Here is a 17,058-nt window from a genome sequence, read left to right on the forward strand (position 1 = left end):
GGTTCATCCATACTGTATGTAGCATGTATCAGAACGTCACTCCTTTTCATGGCTGAATAATATTCTATTGCATGTACATATCACATTATGTTTACCTATTCATCTGCTGATGGACTCTTAGATTGTTTCCACCATTTGTCTACTGTGAAAAATGCAGCTATGAACCTGTGCATACCAGTATCTGTTCCTGTTTTTAATTCTTTGGGGTATATATCCAGGAGTGGAACTGCTGAGTCATATGGTAATTCTACATTTAACTTTTTGAGAAACTACCAAAGGGTTTTCCGCAGTAGTGATACCATTTTACATTATCACCAACAATGCACAAGGGTTCCAATTTCTCCACATCCTTTGCCAACACTTGTTTTGTTTTCCTTTTTTTTTTTTTAAGTAACAGTCATCCTGATGGATATGAAGTGGTATCTTATTGTGGTTCTGACCTGTATTTCCCTAATGGCCAGTGATGTTGGGTATCTTTTCATGTACTTATGGCCATTCGTATATCTCCTTTGGAGAAATGTCTACTCAAGTCCTTTGCCCATCGTTTAAACTGGGTTGGTTATGGTGTTTTATATATAAGTATACAAATATATATTTGTTTGCTTTTTTAAAACAGATGCAAACACCTAAACATAGAAACCAGAAAAAGCAAAGCAGAATCTTTCATATTACAAAGGAGCTATCCAGTATGCTTTTAAATACAACATTCTTCTCATACTGGTTAATGTATTTACAGTCCATGAACTTTAATCTTAATAGATGATAGGGGAAGCTGACAAAGAACAAAGATTAAACTACTGGAAATAAGTGTATTTATGTACATAATATAGAATAAAATAGTCATCATTAAACAGTTATTAAAAAAAACCAACAATATCCATTGGGAGATATGGCTGATCATACCAACATACAGTTTATTTAAAAAATTTCCAGAGAAACTATGGGGATGAAGGGAGAGATGGCCAAATAGAAGCCTCCACAGATCATCCTGCCCATAAGAACATAAAGTTTTAACAAATACACACAAAAAAGCACCATCATAAGAACCAAAAATCAGGTGAGCTATTTAAGTACCTGGTTTTAACTTTGCATTGCTGAAAGAGGCACTGACAAGAATAAGAAAGACAGTCTTGAATTGCTGATGCAACCTGTCCCCCATCCCCTGGCAGTGACCAAGTGCACAGATTTTTTTCTCCTATGTGGAAAAAGAATCTGTGCACTTGCGGGAGGGAGAGCACACCTTCTTGGAGACTTGGCATTATTCAACTCAGTGCTTCCCTATCACAGCAGAGTAAAGCTATGGCTCAGGGAGCATGTGGACCAGCCTTAGCTAGAGGGAAGTCGCCTAATCCAGTGGTCAGAACTCGAGTTCTGCTCCCAGGTTCTAGGTAAACTTGAAAGGCAATCTAGGACACAAGGACTGCAACTCCTAGGCAATTCCTAGTGCTGGGCTGGCTTTAGAGCCAGTGGACTAGGGTAGCATATGACCTAGGGAGACACAAGCCAGGGTGGCTAAGTGAGTGCTTGGGCCACCCCTCTCACAATCGCAGGCAGTGCACCCTGGAAGTGACTCCTTCCTTCTGCTTGAGGAGAGGAAAGCAAAGAGTAAAAAGGGCTTTGTCTTCCATCTTGGATAACCAACTCAGCTATAGTAGGATCAGACACTAGGCAGAGTTGGTTGTGGGGCCCCCATTCCAGGCCTTAGCTCCCAGATGACATTTCTAGACACACCTGGGACAGAAGGATACCTGCTGACTGGAAGAGAAGGACCCAGTCCTAGCAGGATTCACCATCTGCTGACAAGAGAGCTCTTGGGCCTTGAATAATGAGCAGTGATACCCAGGTAGTACACAGTGGGCCTTGGGTGAGACTGAGACACTGTGGCTTCAGGTGAGACCCAGCACATTTGCAGCTGTGGGGGCTATGGTGAGAGACTCCTTGTGCTTAGAATAAAAACAGAGGGAAAAGTAAAGGGGACTTTGTCTTGTACCTTAGGTACCAGCTCAGCCATAGCAGAATAGAGCACCGTGTGGGCCCTTCAGGTCCCTCATTCCAGGCCAAGGCTCTTCACATCATTTCTGGACCTGCCCTGGGCCAGAGGGGTGCCCACTGCACTGAAGAGTGGGTTTGAAGACTGACAGCATTCACCACAAGCTGACTCAAGAGCCCTTGGGCTTTAAGTGAACATCAGTGGTGGCCTGCAGAAACAAATCCCTTGGACCAGTGGTTAGTGGTGGCTAGTGGAAGAGGCTCCTCTGTCTACAGAAAGGAGAGGGAAAGGAGAAGGAAAGAGAGAAAGGAGAGGGAAGAGCAAGAAAGACTTTGTCTTGTGTTTTGAGGGCCAGCTTTCCTGCAGTAGATTATAACATGAGGTAGGTTTTTAAGGTTTCTGACTCCAATCCCTGGCTCCCAGACAACATCTCTGAACCTGTCCAGGGCATGGGGGAACTCACCACCCTGAAGGGAAGGACACAAGCCTAGGTGGCTTCCCCACCTGCTGATGGTGGAGCCCTAGGGCCTTGAACGAACATTGGAAGTAGCCACATAGTGGTTACAGTGGGCCCTGTGCAAGACCAAGTGCTGTGCTGGCTTCAGGTCTGACCCAGTGAAGTCCCAGTGGTGGTGGCCACAGGGGCACTTGTGCCACCCCATTCACAGCTCCAGATAGTTCAGCACAGAGAGACTCTACTTGTTTGGGAGAAAATAAAGGAAGAAGAAAAGAGTCTCTCTCTGGTAATCTGGATAATTCTTCAGGATCTTATCTAAAACCACTAAGGCAGTACCTCTATCAGTATGCAAAAACCACAGCATTATTGGGCTTTGGTACCAAGTCCCTTTGAATATCTAGAAAGTTCCAAGAAATATGACCACAAACTAGCCCAGACTGCGAAGACTACAATAAATACCTAACTCTTCAATGCCCAGATACCAACAAACATCCACAAGCATCAAGACCATCCAAGAAAACATGACCTCACCAAATAAACTAAGCACCAGGAACCAATCATGGAGAAACAGAGGTATGTGACCTTTCAGACAGAGAATTCAAAAGTGCAGTGTTGAGGAAACTCAAAGAAATTCAAGTCAACACAGGGAAGGAATTCAAAATTCTACCAGATAAATTTAACAAACAGATTGAAATAATTAAAAAGCATCAAGCAGAAATTCTGGAGTTGAAAAATGCAATTGCTGTATTGAAGAATGCATCAGAATCTCTTAATAGCATAATTGATCAAGCAGAAGAAAAAATTAGTGAGCCTGAAAACAGGTTACTTGAAAATACACAATCAGAGGGGACAAAAGAAAAAGGAATAAAAAACGATGAAGCATGCCTACAAGATCTAGAAAGCCTCAGAAGGGTAAATCTAAGAGTTATTGGCCTCAAAGGGGAGGTAGAGAAAGAAATTGGAATATAAAGTTTATTCAAAGGGATAACAACAGAGAACGTCCCAACCTAGAGAACTGTGGTGTATGGACTACTCTTAAGCAGAAAGACTAAATCATGAACAAATCAAAAATAATAACTATAACTTTTCAAGACATAGTACAATAAGACATAAAGATATACAACAAAAAGTTAAAAGGGGGGAGTATGAAGTTAAATTGTAGAATTTTTATTAGTTTTCTTTTTGCATGTTTGTTTGTACATGCAATCAGTGCTAAGGTGTCATAAGTTTAAAATAATGAATTATAGTATTTGCAAGCTTCATGGTAACTTTCAAGGCTTGAGGATAGAAGGAGCGTACCTCAACATAATAGAAGACATATACAACAGACCCACAACTAGTATCCTACTGAATAAAGAAAAAGTGAAAGTCTTTTTTCTAAGATCTAGAACATGGCAAGCATGCCCACTGTCACTACTGTCATTCAACATAGTACTACAAGTCATAGCTAGAGCAATCAGATAAGAGAAAAAAATAAAGAGCATCCAAACTGGAAAGGAAAAAGTCAAATTATCCTTGTTTGCAGATGATATGATCTTATATTTGGAAAAACCTAAAGAGTCCCCCAAAAAACTACTGGAACTAACAAACAATTCAGCAAAGTTGCAAGATACAAAATCGAAATACAAAAAAGAGTAGCCTTTATGTATGCCAACAGTGAACAATGTAAAAGGACATCAAGAAAGCAAACCCATTTATAATAGCTACAAAGAATATACAATGCCTAGGAAACAATTTAACCTATGGAGTGAAAGATCTATACAAGGAAAACTGTAAAACACTGATGAAAGAAATTGAAGAGGACACACAAAAAAATGGAAAGATATTCCATGTTCATGGATTGGAATAATATTGTTAAAATGCCCATACTATCCAAAGCAATCTACAGATCCAATACAATCTCTATCAAAATATCAATGCCATTCTTGACAAAAATAGAAAAAACAATGGTTATATAGAATCACACAAGACCCAGAATAGCCAAATGTATTTGAGCAAAAACAACAAAACTGGAGGAATCAAATTAATTAATTCTTTAAATTACACTACAGAGCTATAGTCACCAAAACAGTATGGTATTGGCATAAAAACAGACAAACAGACCACTGGAACAGAATGAAAACCAAGAAAAAAATCCATACATCTACAGAGAACTCATTTTTGAAAACGGTGCCAAGGACATATATTGGGAAAAAGACATTCTCTTCAATAAATGGTGCTGGGAAAACTGGATATCCATATGCAGAAAAATGAAACTAGAGCCATATCTCTTCTCCTACATAAAAATCAAACCAAAGTGGATTAAAGACTTAAATCTAAGACCTCAAACTATGAAACTATTAAACTATTACAGAAAACATTGGGGAAAGTCTCCAGGACACTGGTGTGGGCAAAGATTTCTTGAGTCATCCCATAAGCACAGGCAACCAAAGCAAAAATGGACACATGGAATCATATCAAGTTAAAACGCTTCTTCACAGCAAAGGAAACAACCAACAAAGCAAAGAGACAATCAACAGAATGGGAGAAAATATTTATAAATTATCCATCTCACAAGAGAGTAATAACCAGAACGTATAAGAAGCTCAAACAACTCTATAGGAAAAAACCTAATAATCCAATTTTAAAATGGACAAAATTTCTGAACAGACATTTCTCAAAGGAAGACATATGATTGTCTAACTAAGCCAAGTAGTCACAGAAGTTGTGATTAAACACTCCTCAAAAGTCACCCACACTTCATGAAATCCTTGCTTCTAATAAATAGGTCTAGCAAAAGTTGAAGGCTGGTTGTCTTGCGTGGAGGCCTGGGTGTACAGAACACACGTTCTGCTACAGAACTTAATAATCCATATTCATTCATTCAGTGTTATATATAAATGTAGTTAGCTGCCAGGTACCTTTCTAATTCAGGGTATACAGACTGTATGCATGTGTGTGGTATGTGCATGTGTGTAGGTGTGTGTGTATGTTACAGGGAAAATGCTACAGAGAAAAATATAAAGAGGTAAAGTATGTTGGTTGGGGTGAGTTAGAATTGTTATTTTATATGTGATAACTTGGCTTTCATGATAAAATAACATTTGAGCAAAGACCTAAAAAGGTGTGGGAGCAAGCCATCTCCATATCTAAGGAATGCAAGTTCCAGGCACATGAAACATCTAGTGCAAAGGTCTTGAAAAAGGGGTGTGCTTGGTCACTCCGTGACCACTACTCCCTGGATATTCCAAGCACACCCCTTTCCAAGAGCAGGGAGTGGGGTAGTTGTGGGAAATGAGATTTGAGAGGGAGAAGGGGCAGATAATGTACAGAATTTCCCTCTAGGTTTCAGGAGACTCACGAAAGAAGTCCAAGCTCCAAATTACATTCAACAATAACTCTGGCAAAATTAAACTGGTGGGGGAGTGGCAAAGATGGAAAGGGGATCAGGCAAGAGTTGATAGTATTTCAGAACAGGGTGGTAAGAATGGAGGTGGGATAACCTGGATATATTTTACAAGTAGAGTGGTAAGGATTTACTGTTGGTGTACACATGGGAGAAGAGAAAAAGAGGAATCAAAGGTAATTCCAAAGTTACTGGCTCCAGCACCGGAAGGGTGGATTGCAGAGACTGGAAAGAGTACAAGAGGAGAAAATTAGGTGTGAGGCGAGAGGGAATCAGCTCAGTTTTGGACATAGTGAAATTGAGGTACTTATTAAATATATGGATTATTTTCTTAAAAAGATCCAGGTACTATGACTCTTATGGATATTATGGATCTTACGGATAAGTTCCTTATCTTAAGGAACTATGGACTAACAATATAAGAGTGACGTATTTTTAAAGAGTTATTTTTTTAAATCATGTATACTTTACAAAGGTCTCAAATTCTATTGAAAGTAGTCTGATGTAAATAAATTCAGTCAATAAAACTCTGGAAATTTTTCTTTTAAAAATTTTTTAAACTTTTGTGAGCACATAGGTCTATATATTTATGGAGTACATGAGATACTCTGATACAGGCATGCATTGTATAAGAATCACATCATGGAAAATGGGGTATTTAGCTTCTCAAGCATTTATCCTTTGTGTTACAAACAATCCAGTTATACTCTTTTAGTTACTTTAAAATGTTTAAATTATTATTATTTATTAAATTATTATTCACCCTGTTGTGCTAGCAAATACTAGGTCTTATTCTTTCTAACTACTCTCTGAACTCATTAACAATTGCCACTCCCCACCTCCTACCAGACCCCACTACCTTCCCCAGCCTCTGGTCACCATCCTTCTACCCTGTCTCCATGAGTTCAATTGTTTTCTCAGCTCCCACAAAGAAGTAAGAATATGAAAAGTTTGTCTTTCTTAGCTGGCTTATTTCACTTAGCATAATGACCTTCAGTATCATCCATGTTGTTGCAAATGACAGGATCTCATTCTTTTTTATAGCTAAATAGTACTCCATTGTATATATACAGCACATTTTCTTTGTACATTCATCTGTTGACAGCCACTGAGTTTGCTTCCAAATCTCAACTACTGTGAATAATGCTCCCATAAGCATGGAAGTGCAGATATCTCTTGGACATACTGCCTTCCTTTCCTTTGAGTATATAACCAGCAGTGGGCTTGCTGGATTGTATCCTAGTTCTATTTTTAGTTTTTTGAGGAAGCTCCAAACTGTTCTCCATAGTGATTGTACTCAGTTACATTCCCACCAACAATGTATGAGTGCTCCCTTTTCTTCTTATCCTTGCCAGCATTTATCATTGCCTGTCCTTTGGATAAAAGCCATTTTAACTGGGGTGAGATAATATCTCATTGCAGTTTTGATTTGCACTTCACTGATGATTCCTGATGTTGAGCACCTTTTCACATACCTGCTTGCCATTTAAAAAAAAATACTACCACAGCTACACTTTTAAGTGGATTGCTTCATTCCAACAAACTTATCAGCCTTGTCTTTGGAGTAAGCATATTTGATTAAACAGACTATCTTCTCAACAGCTGTTAAATACTGGGCAATAAAAGTCTGACAATTAGATAGTAATACATATACAAACAGGTTGAAATCAAAACACAATACTGAGGTTGGTTCTTTTGATAAAATCAAATTGCAATGACAAGAAAAAGCAAGAGGAACGCTTGATAATATAAAAGCAGCCCATTACCCTAGAGGCAAGGATGCAAGCAGGACTCCAGAGGGCCTGGAACTAGCATTATAAAGCCGCTGAGAACCCAAACTGTATTTTCTTTCCTGTTCTCAACTTCAAAACGCAAAATGGTAGAGTTGTTAAGAACACACACTCTGGGGCCACATTGCCTGGTTTTGAATCCTCACTCTGCCTCTTACAGCTCACTAACTTATTTAACTTCAGTTTCCTCTTCTGTGAAATGGGGATAACAACAGTACTCACCTCTTAGGGTGGTTGTGAGGTCTAAGAGTCTTATTAAATGTAAATCTATAGAACGGTGCCTATCACAATAGCTACAGAGTTATTTAAGAATTTTCTTTTATCAGTACTATGAGTACTATTGTTGTATTGCTTTTGTTATCAATAATTGCAAAAAATAAATTCAACCTCACCAGTAAACAAATATACATAAACAGATGGAAACCATACTTCATATATAATTCTCAAGAATTGTTTGAAAGGAGATTCCTCTGCTATTCTAGCAGACACAATCCTAGTGAAAAACATAGCAGTCAGCATCAAAAATCTTTAAAATATACATAGAAATGGAACCAGAAAATATACTGTACAAATTTAATCTGAGGTAACAAAGATTTACACAACAATTTAAATACACTGAGGTTTATCAGGTTTTTTTGTTTTTTGGTTTTTGAGCCAGAGTCTCACTCTACCGCCAGGCTAGAGTGTAGTGGTGCAATCCTGGCTCACTGCAACCTCCATCTGCAGGGTTCAAGTGATTCTCCTGCCTCAGCCTCCGAGTAGCTGGGATTACAGGCACCCGCCACTATGCCCAGATAATTTTTGAATTTTTAGTAGAGACAGGGTTTCACCATGTTGGCCAGGCTGGTCTCAAACTTCTGACCTCAAATAATCCGCCCGCCTCAGCCTCCCAAAGTGCTGGGATTACAGACGTGAGCCACTGCGCCCAGCCTATCAGTTATTTATTATAGTGACAATATAGGGATAAATTAAATATTAACCACTAGGAGGTTAATTATCAAGAACTAGGAAGTGTTTGAAATTTTAACCTGCTTACAACTAACAAGTAGCCTCCCACAGTTTCATACACTGGCAGAAGACACAAGATTTCTGGGTCAGAGACAAAGGACATTAGTATTCTCTGTACACCAGGAGTTATAAGCTTTATCTTCATATGAACTCTCCATGTTCCCCCTCCCAAGTCTAAGGGGCAATATGGAAGAGTCCACATGGATGCTGCACACAGCAGGGTTCTGCATCCTCAATCAGGAATCTTGGAGACTCAGGGTTTAAGAAATGCCTATCACATAAACTGGATGCAAATAATCCTTTGTCCCTGAGGATAACCTTAGCTTTATTACCTTGGACAGCAAATAAATCTGCCCTCTGCTACTAAGGAAGAAGCTATTCCTCTCTTTCAAGGCTATTCACTATAAAATCATCCTTGAAAAGATGGTTCAGAACAAAAGTGCAAACCTGCAAAAGGCCATGGGGAATTGCCTGCAGATACTACATAACATATGGTCACAATGTGGATATAAAAAAATTACTTTTCAGAAAGATGTTTAATGAAAAAAAATTTTGACATATTAAAAAACAGGTTCTAACTCCCCAGAACTACACACACACACACACACACACACACACACACACACCCCACAGAGAGAATGAGAAAATGGACACGATTTTCTTTTAAATTGCATTGCTTTATATATGTAAAGAAAAAGGCTAATATACACACAGCAGTAGTTTCTCTGGATTTTTGAGATTATGCAGAATTGCTATTTTTTTAAATTATTTTTTATTTATTTATTTTTTAAAGACAGGGTTTCACCGTGTTGGTCAGGCTGGTCTTGAACTCTCAACCTCAGGTGATCCGCCCGCCTTGGCCTCCAAAGTGCCTGGATTACAGGCGTGAGCCACCGTGCCTGGCCCCCTTTTTTTTTCTAAAGACCAGAATTGCTATTTTCTTTCTGCTCCTTTGAACTAAATTTTCTGTAATGTATGGCTTTCATAATCAGTAAAAGACTTTCTACAAAATATATGTAGATATGACACCAAAAGCACAAGTGACAAAAAAAAAAGTTGGATGTCATCAAAATTAAAAACTTTTTGTGCTTCAAAGGACATCATCAAAACAATGAAAAGAAAACCTACAGAAGGGGAGGAAACATTTACAAGTCATATAACTGATTAGGGATTTGTATCCAGATTACGTAATTTTGCAATCCAATAATTTAAGACAAATAACTGAATTAGGAAAGGAACAAAGGAATTGAATAAGCATTTCTCCAAAAAGACAGGAAAATGAGCACATGAAAACATCAACATCATTAGTCATTAGAAAAACACAAATCAAAACCATGATGAGATACCACTTCACACCCACTTGAACAGCTAAAATAACAAGTGTCAGTGATGATATGGAAAAATTGGAACCCTTACACATTGTTGTCGGGGTTTTGAAATAGTGCAGCCACTTCAGAAAATACTTTGGCAGTGCCTTAAAATGATAAGCACAAACTTGCTATATGATTCAGCAATTCCATTCTTAGAGAAATGAAATTCTATCCAAGAGAAATAAAAACATATGTCCACACAAAAACTTATCACCGAAGTTCATAATAATTGCCAAAAATGGCTACAGAAATGTCCCTCAACTAATAAATGTATAAAGAAAATGCAGTATTAGCCACAGAACACATAAAACAAAATGAAGTACTGATACATGCTACAACTTAGACAAATCTTAAAAATATTAAAAGAAAAGGTCACAAAAGGCCACATATTTTATGATTAAATTTATATTAAATGTCCAGAAAAACAAACATATATAGAGACAGAAAGTATATTTATGGTTACCTTGGGTAGGGAGAGGGAGAAATGTAGATTGATCAATAATGAGTATAGGGTTTCTTTCTGGAGTAATGAAAATGTTCTGAAATTAGGTATTGATGATGGTGGTACAACTTTGTGAATATACAACAAAATCACAGAATTGCATACTTTAGAAAGATAAATGTTATGCTATGTAAATTATATCATACTTCAATAAAGTTATCATAAATACATACACTATACACACACACTAAATCACCCATTATAAAAAAAGGAAAATATAAACAGTACAAAAAGTAACAAATTGGTCACTATACATATTTTTAGAAACAACCTCACTAGTAAAAAAAAAAAAAATACACTAAAAGGATGAAGTGCTATTCTCCCCTTTAAATTAGCAAAAAAAAAAAAAAACCTTAAATAACAATGGTATAGCAAAAACAATAGTCTGTATCCTATTACTGAAAGTGTTAAATGACATAACATTTTCGGAAAGTCATTTGATAATATATATCAACTATAAAACTATTCATCTTCTTTGACACAGTAATTCCATCTAGGATTCTATTATAGGGAAGAAATCACATGCAGATAATAATGAGGTGTTCATCATTATTATAATAGCCCTAAAATGGGGAAATGGTAAATATAATGGTATTTCCTTAGGATTTTTTAAAAAGCCCCACATAATCTTCTAAAAGTATTTTTTGAACACTCCAATTTAAAGAAGCAAACTACAAAATTGAATTGAGTGATCCTAAATTTCTAAGCAAACAATGTTTAGTATATGCAAAGAAAAAAACACCAGAAGAAAATGTACCCACATATTATCAGTGGTTAATTTCTACATGCAGTCCATATTACTTTTATAACCAGAAAATTATTATTTGTTAAAGGAAGATGAAAGAAGAGACAACCCTTGGAGTTGATGGTATACTGACAGTGAATGATCAAGAGAAAGCAAATCTCATGGATCTACTGATGTCCCTCCATCACAGACAGAAAATGAGATCACTGTTTTATTTATTTTTTATTTTTTATTTTTATTTTTTGAGACAGAGTTTCGCTCTTGTTGCCCAAGCTGGAGTGCAATGGAGTGATCTCAGCTCACCGCAACCTCTGACTCCTGCCTTCAAGCAATTCCCCTGCCTCAGCCTCCAGAGTAGCTGGGATTACAGGCGTGTACCACCATGCCCAGCTATTTTTTTTGGATTTTTAGTAGACACAGGGTTTCACCATGTTAGCCAGGTCTCGAACTCCTGACCTCAGCTGATCCACCCACCTCACTTCCCAAAGTGCTGGGATTACAGGGGTGAGTCACCACACCTGGCTGCAGAGATCACTATTTTCTGATGCTGAATATAGAATTTTGTAATTATAAGTTGGTGAGTTCAACACTAATTCTGGCAGCGTTCTAAAATGAGTTATTTAATGGAACTTTGTATGAACCTAAAAAAAGGAAACCACCAATCAGCAAGAATATCATGGAATCATTGTCATCATTTCAGACAACTTCCTTTTTGGATGAGCTCTTTGGCGAGGTGATGGAGAACTAACTTGTCAACTGCTACATGACATCAAACTGAGAGAACTAGTGAATCGACTATCAGGATCAAGATCCTGAGAGATGGGGGCAAGTGGCTTAAGAATTCACTTCTGCTTCTTGGATAAGATAATGAATGAGGTAATAGAAAGCAAGGTGATTAAATAGTACCAAACTGACAGAAATGGCAGATGTGTATTTCTTATCCAAAACAGAGTAAGAAATAAGCAAAAGTCTAAATTCAATGAGATAATATTCAACACAGATAAGTATAAGATATTATCATCAAGTCTAACTACTAATGGGTAACTTGATGGGTATCATCAAGTTTAGCTACCAATGGGCCAACTACTAATGGATTTCTTTTTGGGGTCATGAAAGTGTTCCGGAAGTAGACGGTGGTGACGGTTGCACAATATGTAAATATACTAAAACCACTGAACTGTACCCTTTAATAAAAATGGTGACTTTTACATTATTTGAATTTTATCTAATTAAAATATAATTTCAAAATGTTTTATATATCATATATTATGTCAGACACATTAACATCCACAAATATTTAACACTAATACTATAAGAAGATCCACAATACTGTCAAGTAGTATTGTGTACAATTGTACAATGCACAAGAGGCCTGGATTAATAAAGCAAATTGTTAAAAATAAAGTAATGAGGCTGAGCACAGTAGCTCACTCCTGTAATCCCAGCACTTTGGGAGGCAAAGGTGAGTAGATCACCTGAGGTCAAGAGACTGAGACCATCCTGGTCAACATGGTGAAACCCCATCTCTACTAAAAATATAAAAATTAGCTGGGTGTGGTGGCACATGCCTGTAGTTCAAGCTCCTCAGGAGGCTGAGGCAAGAGAATCGCTTGAACCCAAGAGGTGAAGGTTTCAGTAAGCCGAGATCACTCATTACACTTCAGCGTGGGTGACAGAGTGAAACACTGTGACAAAAAACAAACAAACAAACAAAAAGCAATAAATTAATCATTCATTCTTCACTAATTTACTGCATGCTTAGCTGGCCCCAAACACTGTGTTAGGTGCTATAGATACAAAGGGTGAACAAGATATAATCTCTACCATCATAGGACTTCCATCAAGCAGGGGAGCTTGACATTAAATGAACATAACTCAAATAAACATAACAATTGTAATGAGGAACCTAAGAGGAAAACACAAGGCCTTATGATAAAACACAACAGGCAGATCTGATTTAGATGGAGGAGTTGAACAACAGCCTGAGAAATCACAATTTCAAACTAGAAGGATGAAGTATTTAGCCAGGTGAAGAGTGAGAATTAACGTTTCCCGAGATTGAACAACAGTGCAAAAGTCCTGAGGCAGAAAACAACTGGTCCTGTGAGAGAACTCTGTGAAGGCAAGTTGTATCAGAGGGTAGTAAATAAAAAGATTGTCACAAAACAAGGCTGGAGAAATAGGAAGGGCTCAGTCTACACAGGGCCTTACAAGCCATTCTGGGAATTCTCACTTCATATCCTGAGTACAAAGGGAAGCTACCTAGGAATTTTAGCAGGGAAGTAGCATGATCAATTTGAGACATAAAAGCACTACCCAGGCTCCTCTGTGAAAAGGGATTCAAGAAGAGCAAAAAAGTAAATGAGGAGACCAGTCAGGGTCAGACTAGAGGGTAGGTGTAGAAAGGAAGAGACATTTGCAACGTCTGTTTTGGAGGTTACCATGTATTCTATTTCATAACTCAAATTTACAAATGTGGGAAAAATGCCTTTCAGAAAGACCAAAGTATACAAAGCAGAGATCACTTACCAGGATCCTGGACACATTCACCTCAATCCAGTACCCAACTAAATCCTACAAACACTTCAAGCTACTTTCAGGAGTCCCGGAGTCTTTCCATTTAATTAAGCAGTACTTGAACCCAAATTATGCCTAAGCTTCCAGCTTAGAGTGGTAAAGGAAGCCAGAGGTTTTTTTCAGAGTGGTAAAGGAAGTTTTCAGAGTGGTAAAGGAAGCCAGAGTTTTCAGAGTGGTAAAGGAAGCCAGACAGTGAAGTAGAAACCTAGAAGTTAACTGGGATGAGTATAGGTAATACTTGGTGTCCCTGCTTTAACTCAACTGCAAGCCAGCTTGTCCTTGGAACTTTTTTCCTCTCTAGAGGAACCATTCTGGAAGAGAAGCACTCTGCTTAGCATATGCTCTGTTAAAGGCTTCAGTTAAACACACACACAACCTCAGAAAGAAATATGTGCAAAGCATTCCAGATTATGCATATGCATCTGTCTCCTTAAATTGCACTCCAGAGACTAAAGCAGAACACAGAGGCTGCCATGGATATTACACAGTCTACAGTCAGTGAATGAATGACTTCCATTGTAACAGAAAAGCAACTGTACATTATATATGCATACAATTCTTTTCCTCTTAAAATAAAACTCTACTACCCACATGGTAAATATTGCTTTAAACATGGGCCAAATAAACAAACTTTGTATATACTCCTTGCAAACCCAAGACATGAAACCATGAAATCGAAGGAAATTTACCTATAGTTTCACCAGAGTATAATGGAAGCAAATAATAAAGATGAATATGACTAGTAACAACTACATATTTAACTCTGCATGCTCTGTAAGTAATGTTGTTCTCTTTTTCATTTAGACTGTTAAAATTAACTTTGCTCTTAAAAATGTAAAACAAAAGGAGGAAGTTATTTAACACCCAGGAATCATTTATCTTTGTTATTCTTTTCAGCTTCTTTAGAGTTGTAATTATTTATTACAATATATATTTATACAACTACATGACCACTGTCGAAAATGCTCCTAGTCCTTCTTAAGTCCTTCCATGTTAAGACGGTTCTTTTAAGAAGGCTTCCCTTGCCCTTGAGGGCAGAGCTGATCCTGATCCTCTAGCCAGTCTCCCCCTCTACCCATCTCACCTTGCACATGTCTCTATCATACACTGACATATTTACAACTACCTCCCCTTCCAGACTGTGAATTCCTGGATGCTCCCAGCACTCAACACAGAGCCTGGCACATGAAAGATTCTAAATGCTTGTGGAATAAAATAAATGAATAAATAAATCAGATCCATCCAACCTCTGTAATTTCTGATTTTTTTCACTGGCATTATCCCAAATGTTAATGACCCATCCAATTCAATAACACTTCAGACAATTTTCCATTTCCCCCCAATTTCTTCCCATTTCCAGATAAATGGGGATTTCTGACTTGAAGTACTGCACTGCTTAGAGAGTATCGATAAACACCAATTTTAAGAGTAAGTGAAAATATTTCTTGCGACTCAGGTTTACATGTGACTTTGTGCCAGGTGTCTTTGTATACAGAAAAGGCCTTGTCTCCCCCAAATTCATATTCCGTAAGAAAGTGGCATCCACTGCCATGTCACCCTATCATTCTTGCTAGCAACATCCACATCAGATATCACTTTTACAAAGGACCCCCCTCATCATAAAAGAAAGAATGCCCTTGGCAAGGGCAGAGTCCATGAGTTAAATTCGTCCTTCTGGAATAAATTATTTAGTACCACTTAAACTCTGAAAGCTTTGAGCCACCTATCCTGTGGTTTATAGCACTGTCTTCTAAGTTTACAATTTCCTGATTGTGAAAGGACAATTTAATCCCCTAGTGCAAAATCAATACAATTTAAATTTACTGTTGGAACTGACATTCTCCAGCAAACTAAAAGACTTCTTCTTCCAATGACATGAGATAATTTTAAACTGCTTTTACAAAAAAGTACTCAGGAACTATTCCAAAATTTAGGAATGAATTCTTGCTGGATATAAAGCAATTGCCCCTACCCCTCTTAAATGAGTGGGCTCCCTGGAGCCACCTGAGCTACGGCCACTCTGACCTAGGTTTGACCTGTTACGGGCCTACATTTTAAATGGAAGTTCTTCCAGCAAAAGGCAAGGAGCTGTGGGGGTAACAACGACAGCCAATAGGATTTTAAAATATATTTCAGTCCTTTAGGGTTTTTATTAGGCAGTAAAGTCGATCATCATTTTCATTCTAAATTAGATTATCAGTACAACTACTGATACATCAGTTAACGTTTCCAATGTTAATTTACTGGACTGATCAGAGATCATTCGCTTCTGTTGATTAGCAAAAGCTAGTGTTTAAAACACACCAGTGCGTGACGAATCCATAAGCTGCATCTTTTTCTCTAACGAACAAAACAGACTGGAAAAGGCAAGAACCATCATTCAACCTACAGTGAATATTGATCATCCCTTCTGTGTAAGGCTCCTTGCAGCTGCTACACTGAGGATGAGGATGGTGACTGAAAAGGCCGAGTCGAGTGGGCCTGATCCCCTAGATTTAACAAGCTTCCAGGCGCAGGAGCCCATCTGCCTGCAGCTCGTTTTCCTTGCACCTGTTATCAAAAGGCTTGTTTCCCTTTCAACTGCTCCGAGCAGCCAACAGCTAAAAGAAAAAGCCTCGCGCCAGGAGAAAGAAGCGTTGATCAACAGCCAGTCAATAGCAGACAACTGAGGTTCCCTCCCGTCCACCCGTGTCTACTGTGCGACCCCAAACCAAGAGGTAAGACCCAGCAGCAGCTAAGGCTAGGCCTGAGAGGCAGCAAGAGAACGACCAGGCTTGCGGGGACCCTGAGATGCTCAGGCGCTCCCAGCTCCTCCCTCGCCCGCGGTCCAGGCTCCGCCGGCGCCTGGCAGAGCAGTCGGCCTCCCGCGCGCTCAGCATCCCTCCTCCTCCTTCATCTCCTCCCGTCCCTCCTCTTCCCGCCCTGGTGCCACTAACCTTGGGAGTGCGGATGTGCTCCATGGCTGGTCCACGTCTGCAGGGTCCCCGGCGGGAGCGGCCTCACGCACCTGCGTGCGTCTGCGGCGCGACGGGAAGGGCGCGAGGAGGGGGCTTCGCGCCCTGGTGTGGGCGGAACGCGGGCTTGGCTCCGCCCCCAGGTGCGCCTGGCGCGGCGTGCAGACCCTGGGCTCCCGCGCGGCCCTAGAGAGCGCACCTCTGCGCCTGCGCCCACCTGCGCCGCCGCTGCGCCGCGCCTCTGCCGGAGTCGCAGGGGCCAGGGCCTCTCGCTCCCTCT

At 39.1% G+C, this 17,058-nt stretch overlaps 1 protein-coding gene across 1 annotated transcript in view; it reads right to left on the minus strand.

The window, feature by feature from the left end:
- The window catches only part of MTMR7 (myotubularin related protein 7), a 113,798-nt gene extending 96,964 nt beyond the window's left edge, over window positions 1-16,834 (minus strand). The window contains exon 1 of the mRNA XM_012435228.3: window positions 16,761-16,834. Coding sequence (XP_012290651.1) covers window positions 16,761-16,784 — 24 coding nt within the window. The 5' untranslated portion in view covers window positions 16,785-16,834. The remainder of the gene's footprint in view (window positions 1-16,760) is intronic.
- Between the last annotated feature and the right edge of the window lie 224 nt (window positions 16,835-17,058).

This window comes from Aotus nancymaae, unplaced genomic scaffold, assembly GCF_030222135.1.
Source record: "Aotus nancymaae isolate 86718 unplaced genomic scaffold, 86718_ANA_hifiasm-v0.15.2.pri h1tg000079l, whole genome shotgun sequence".
In the NCBI taxonomy this organism is placed as follows: domain Eukaryota; kingdom Metazoa; phylum Chordata; class Mammalia; order Primates; family Aotidae; genus Aotus; species Aotus nancymaae.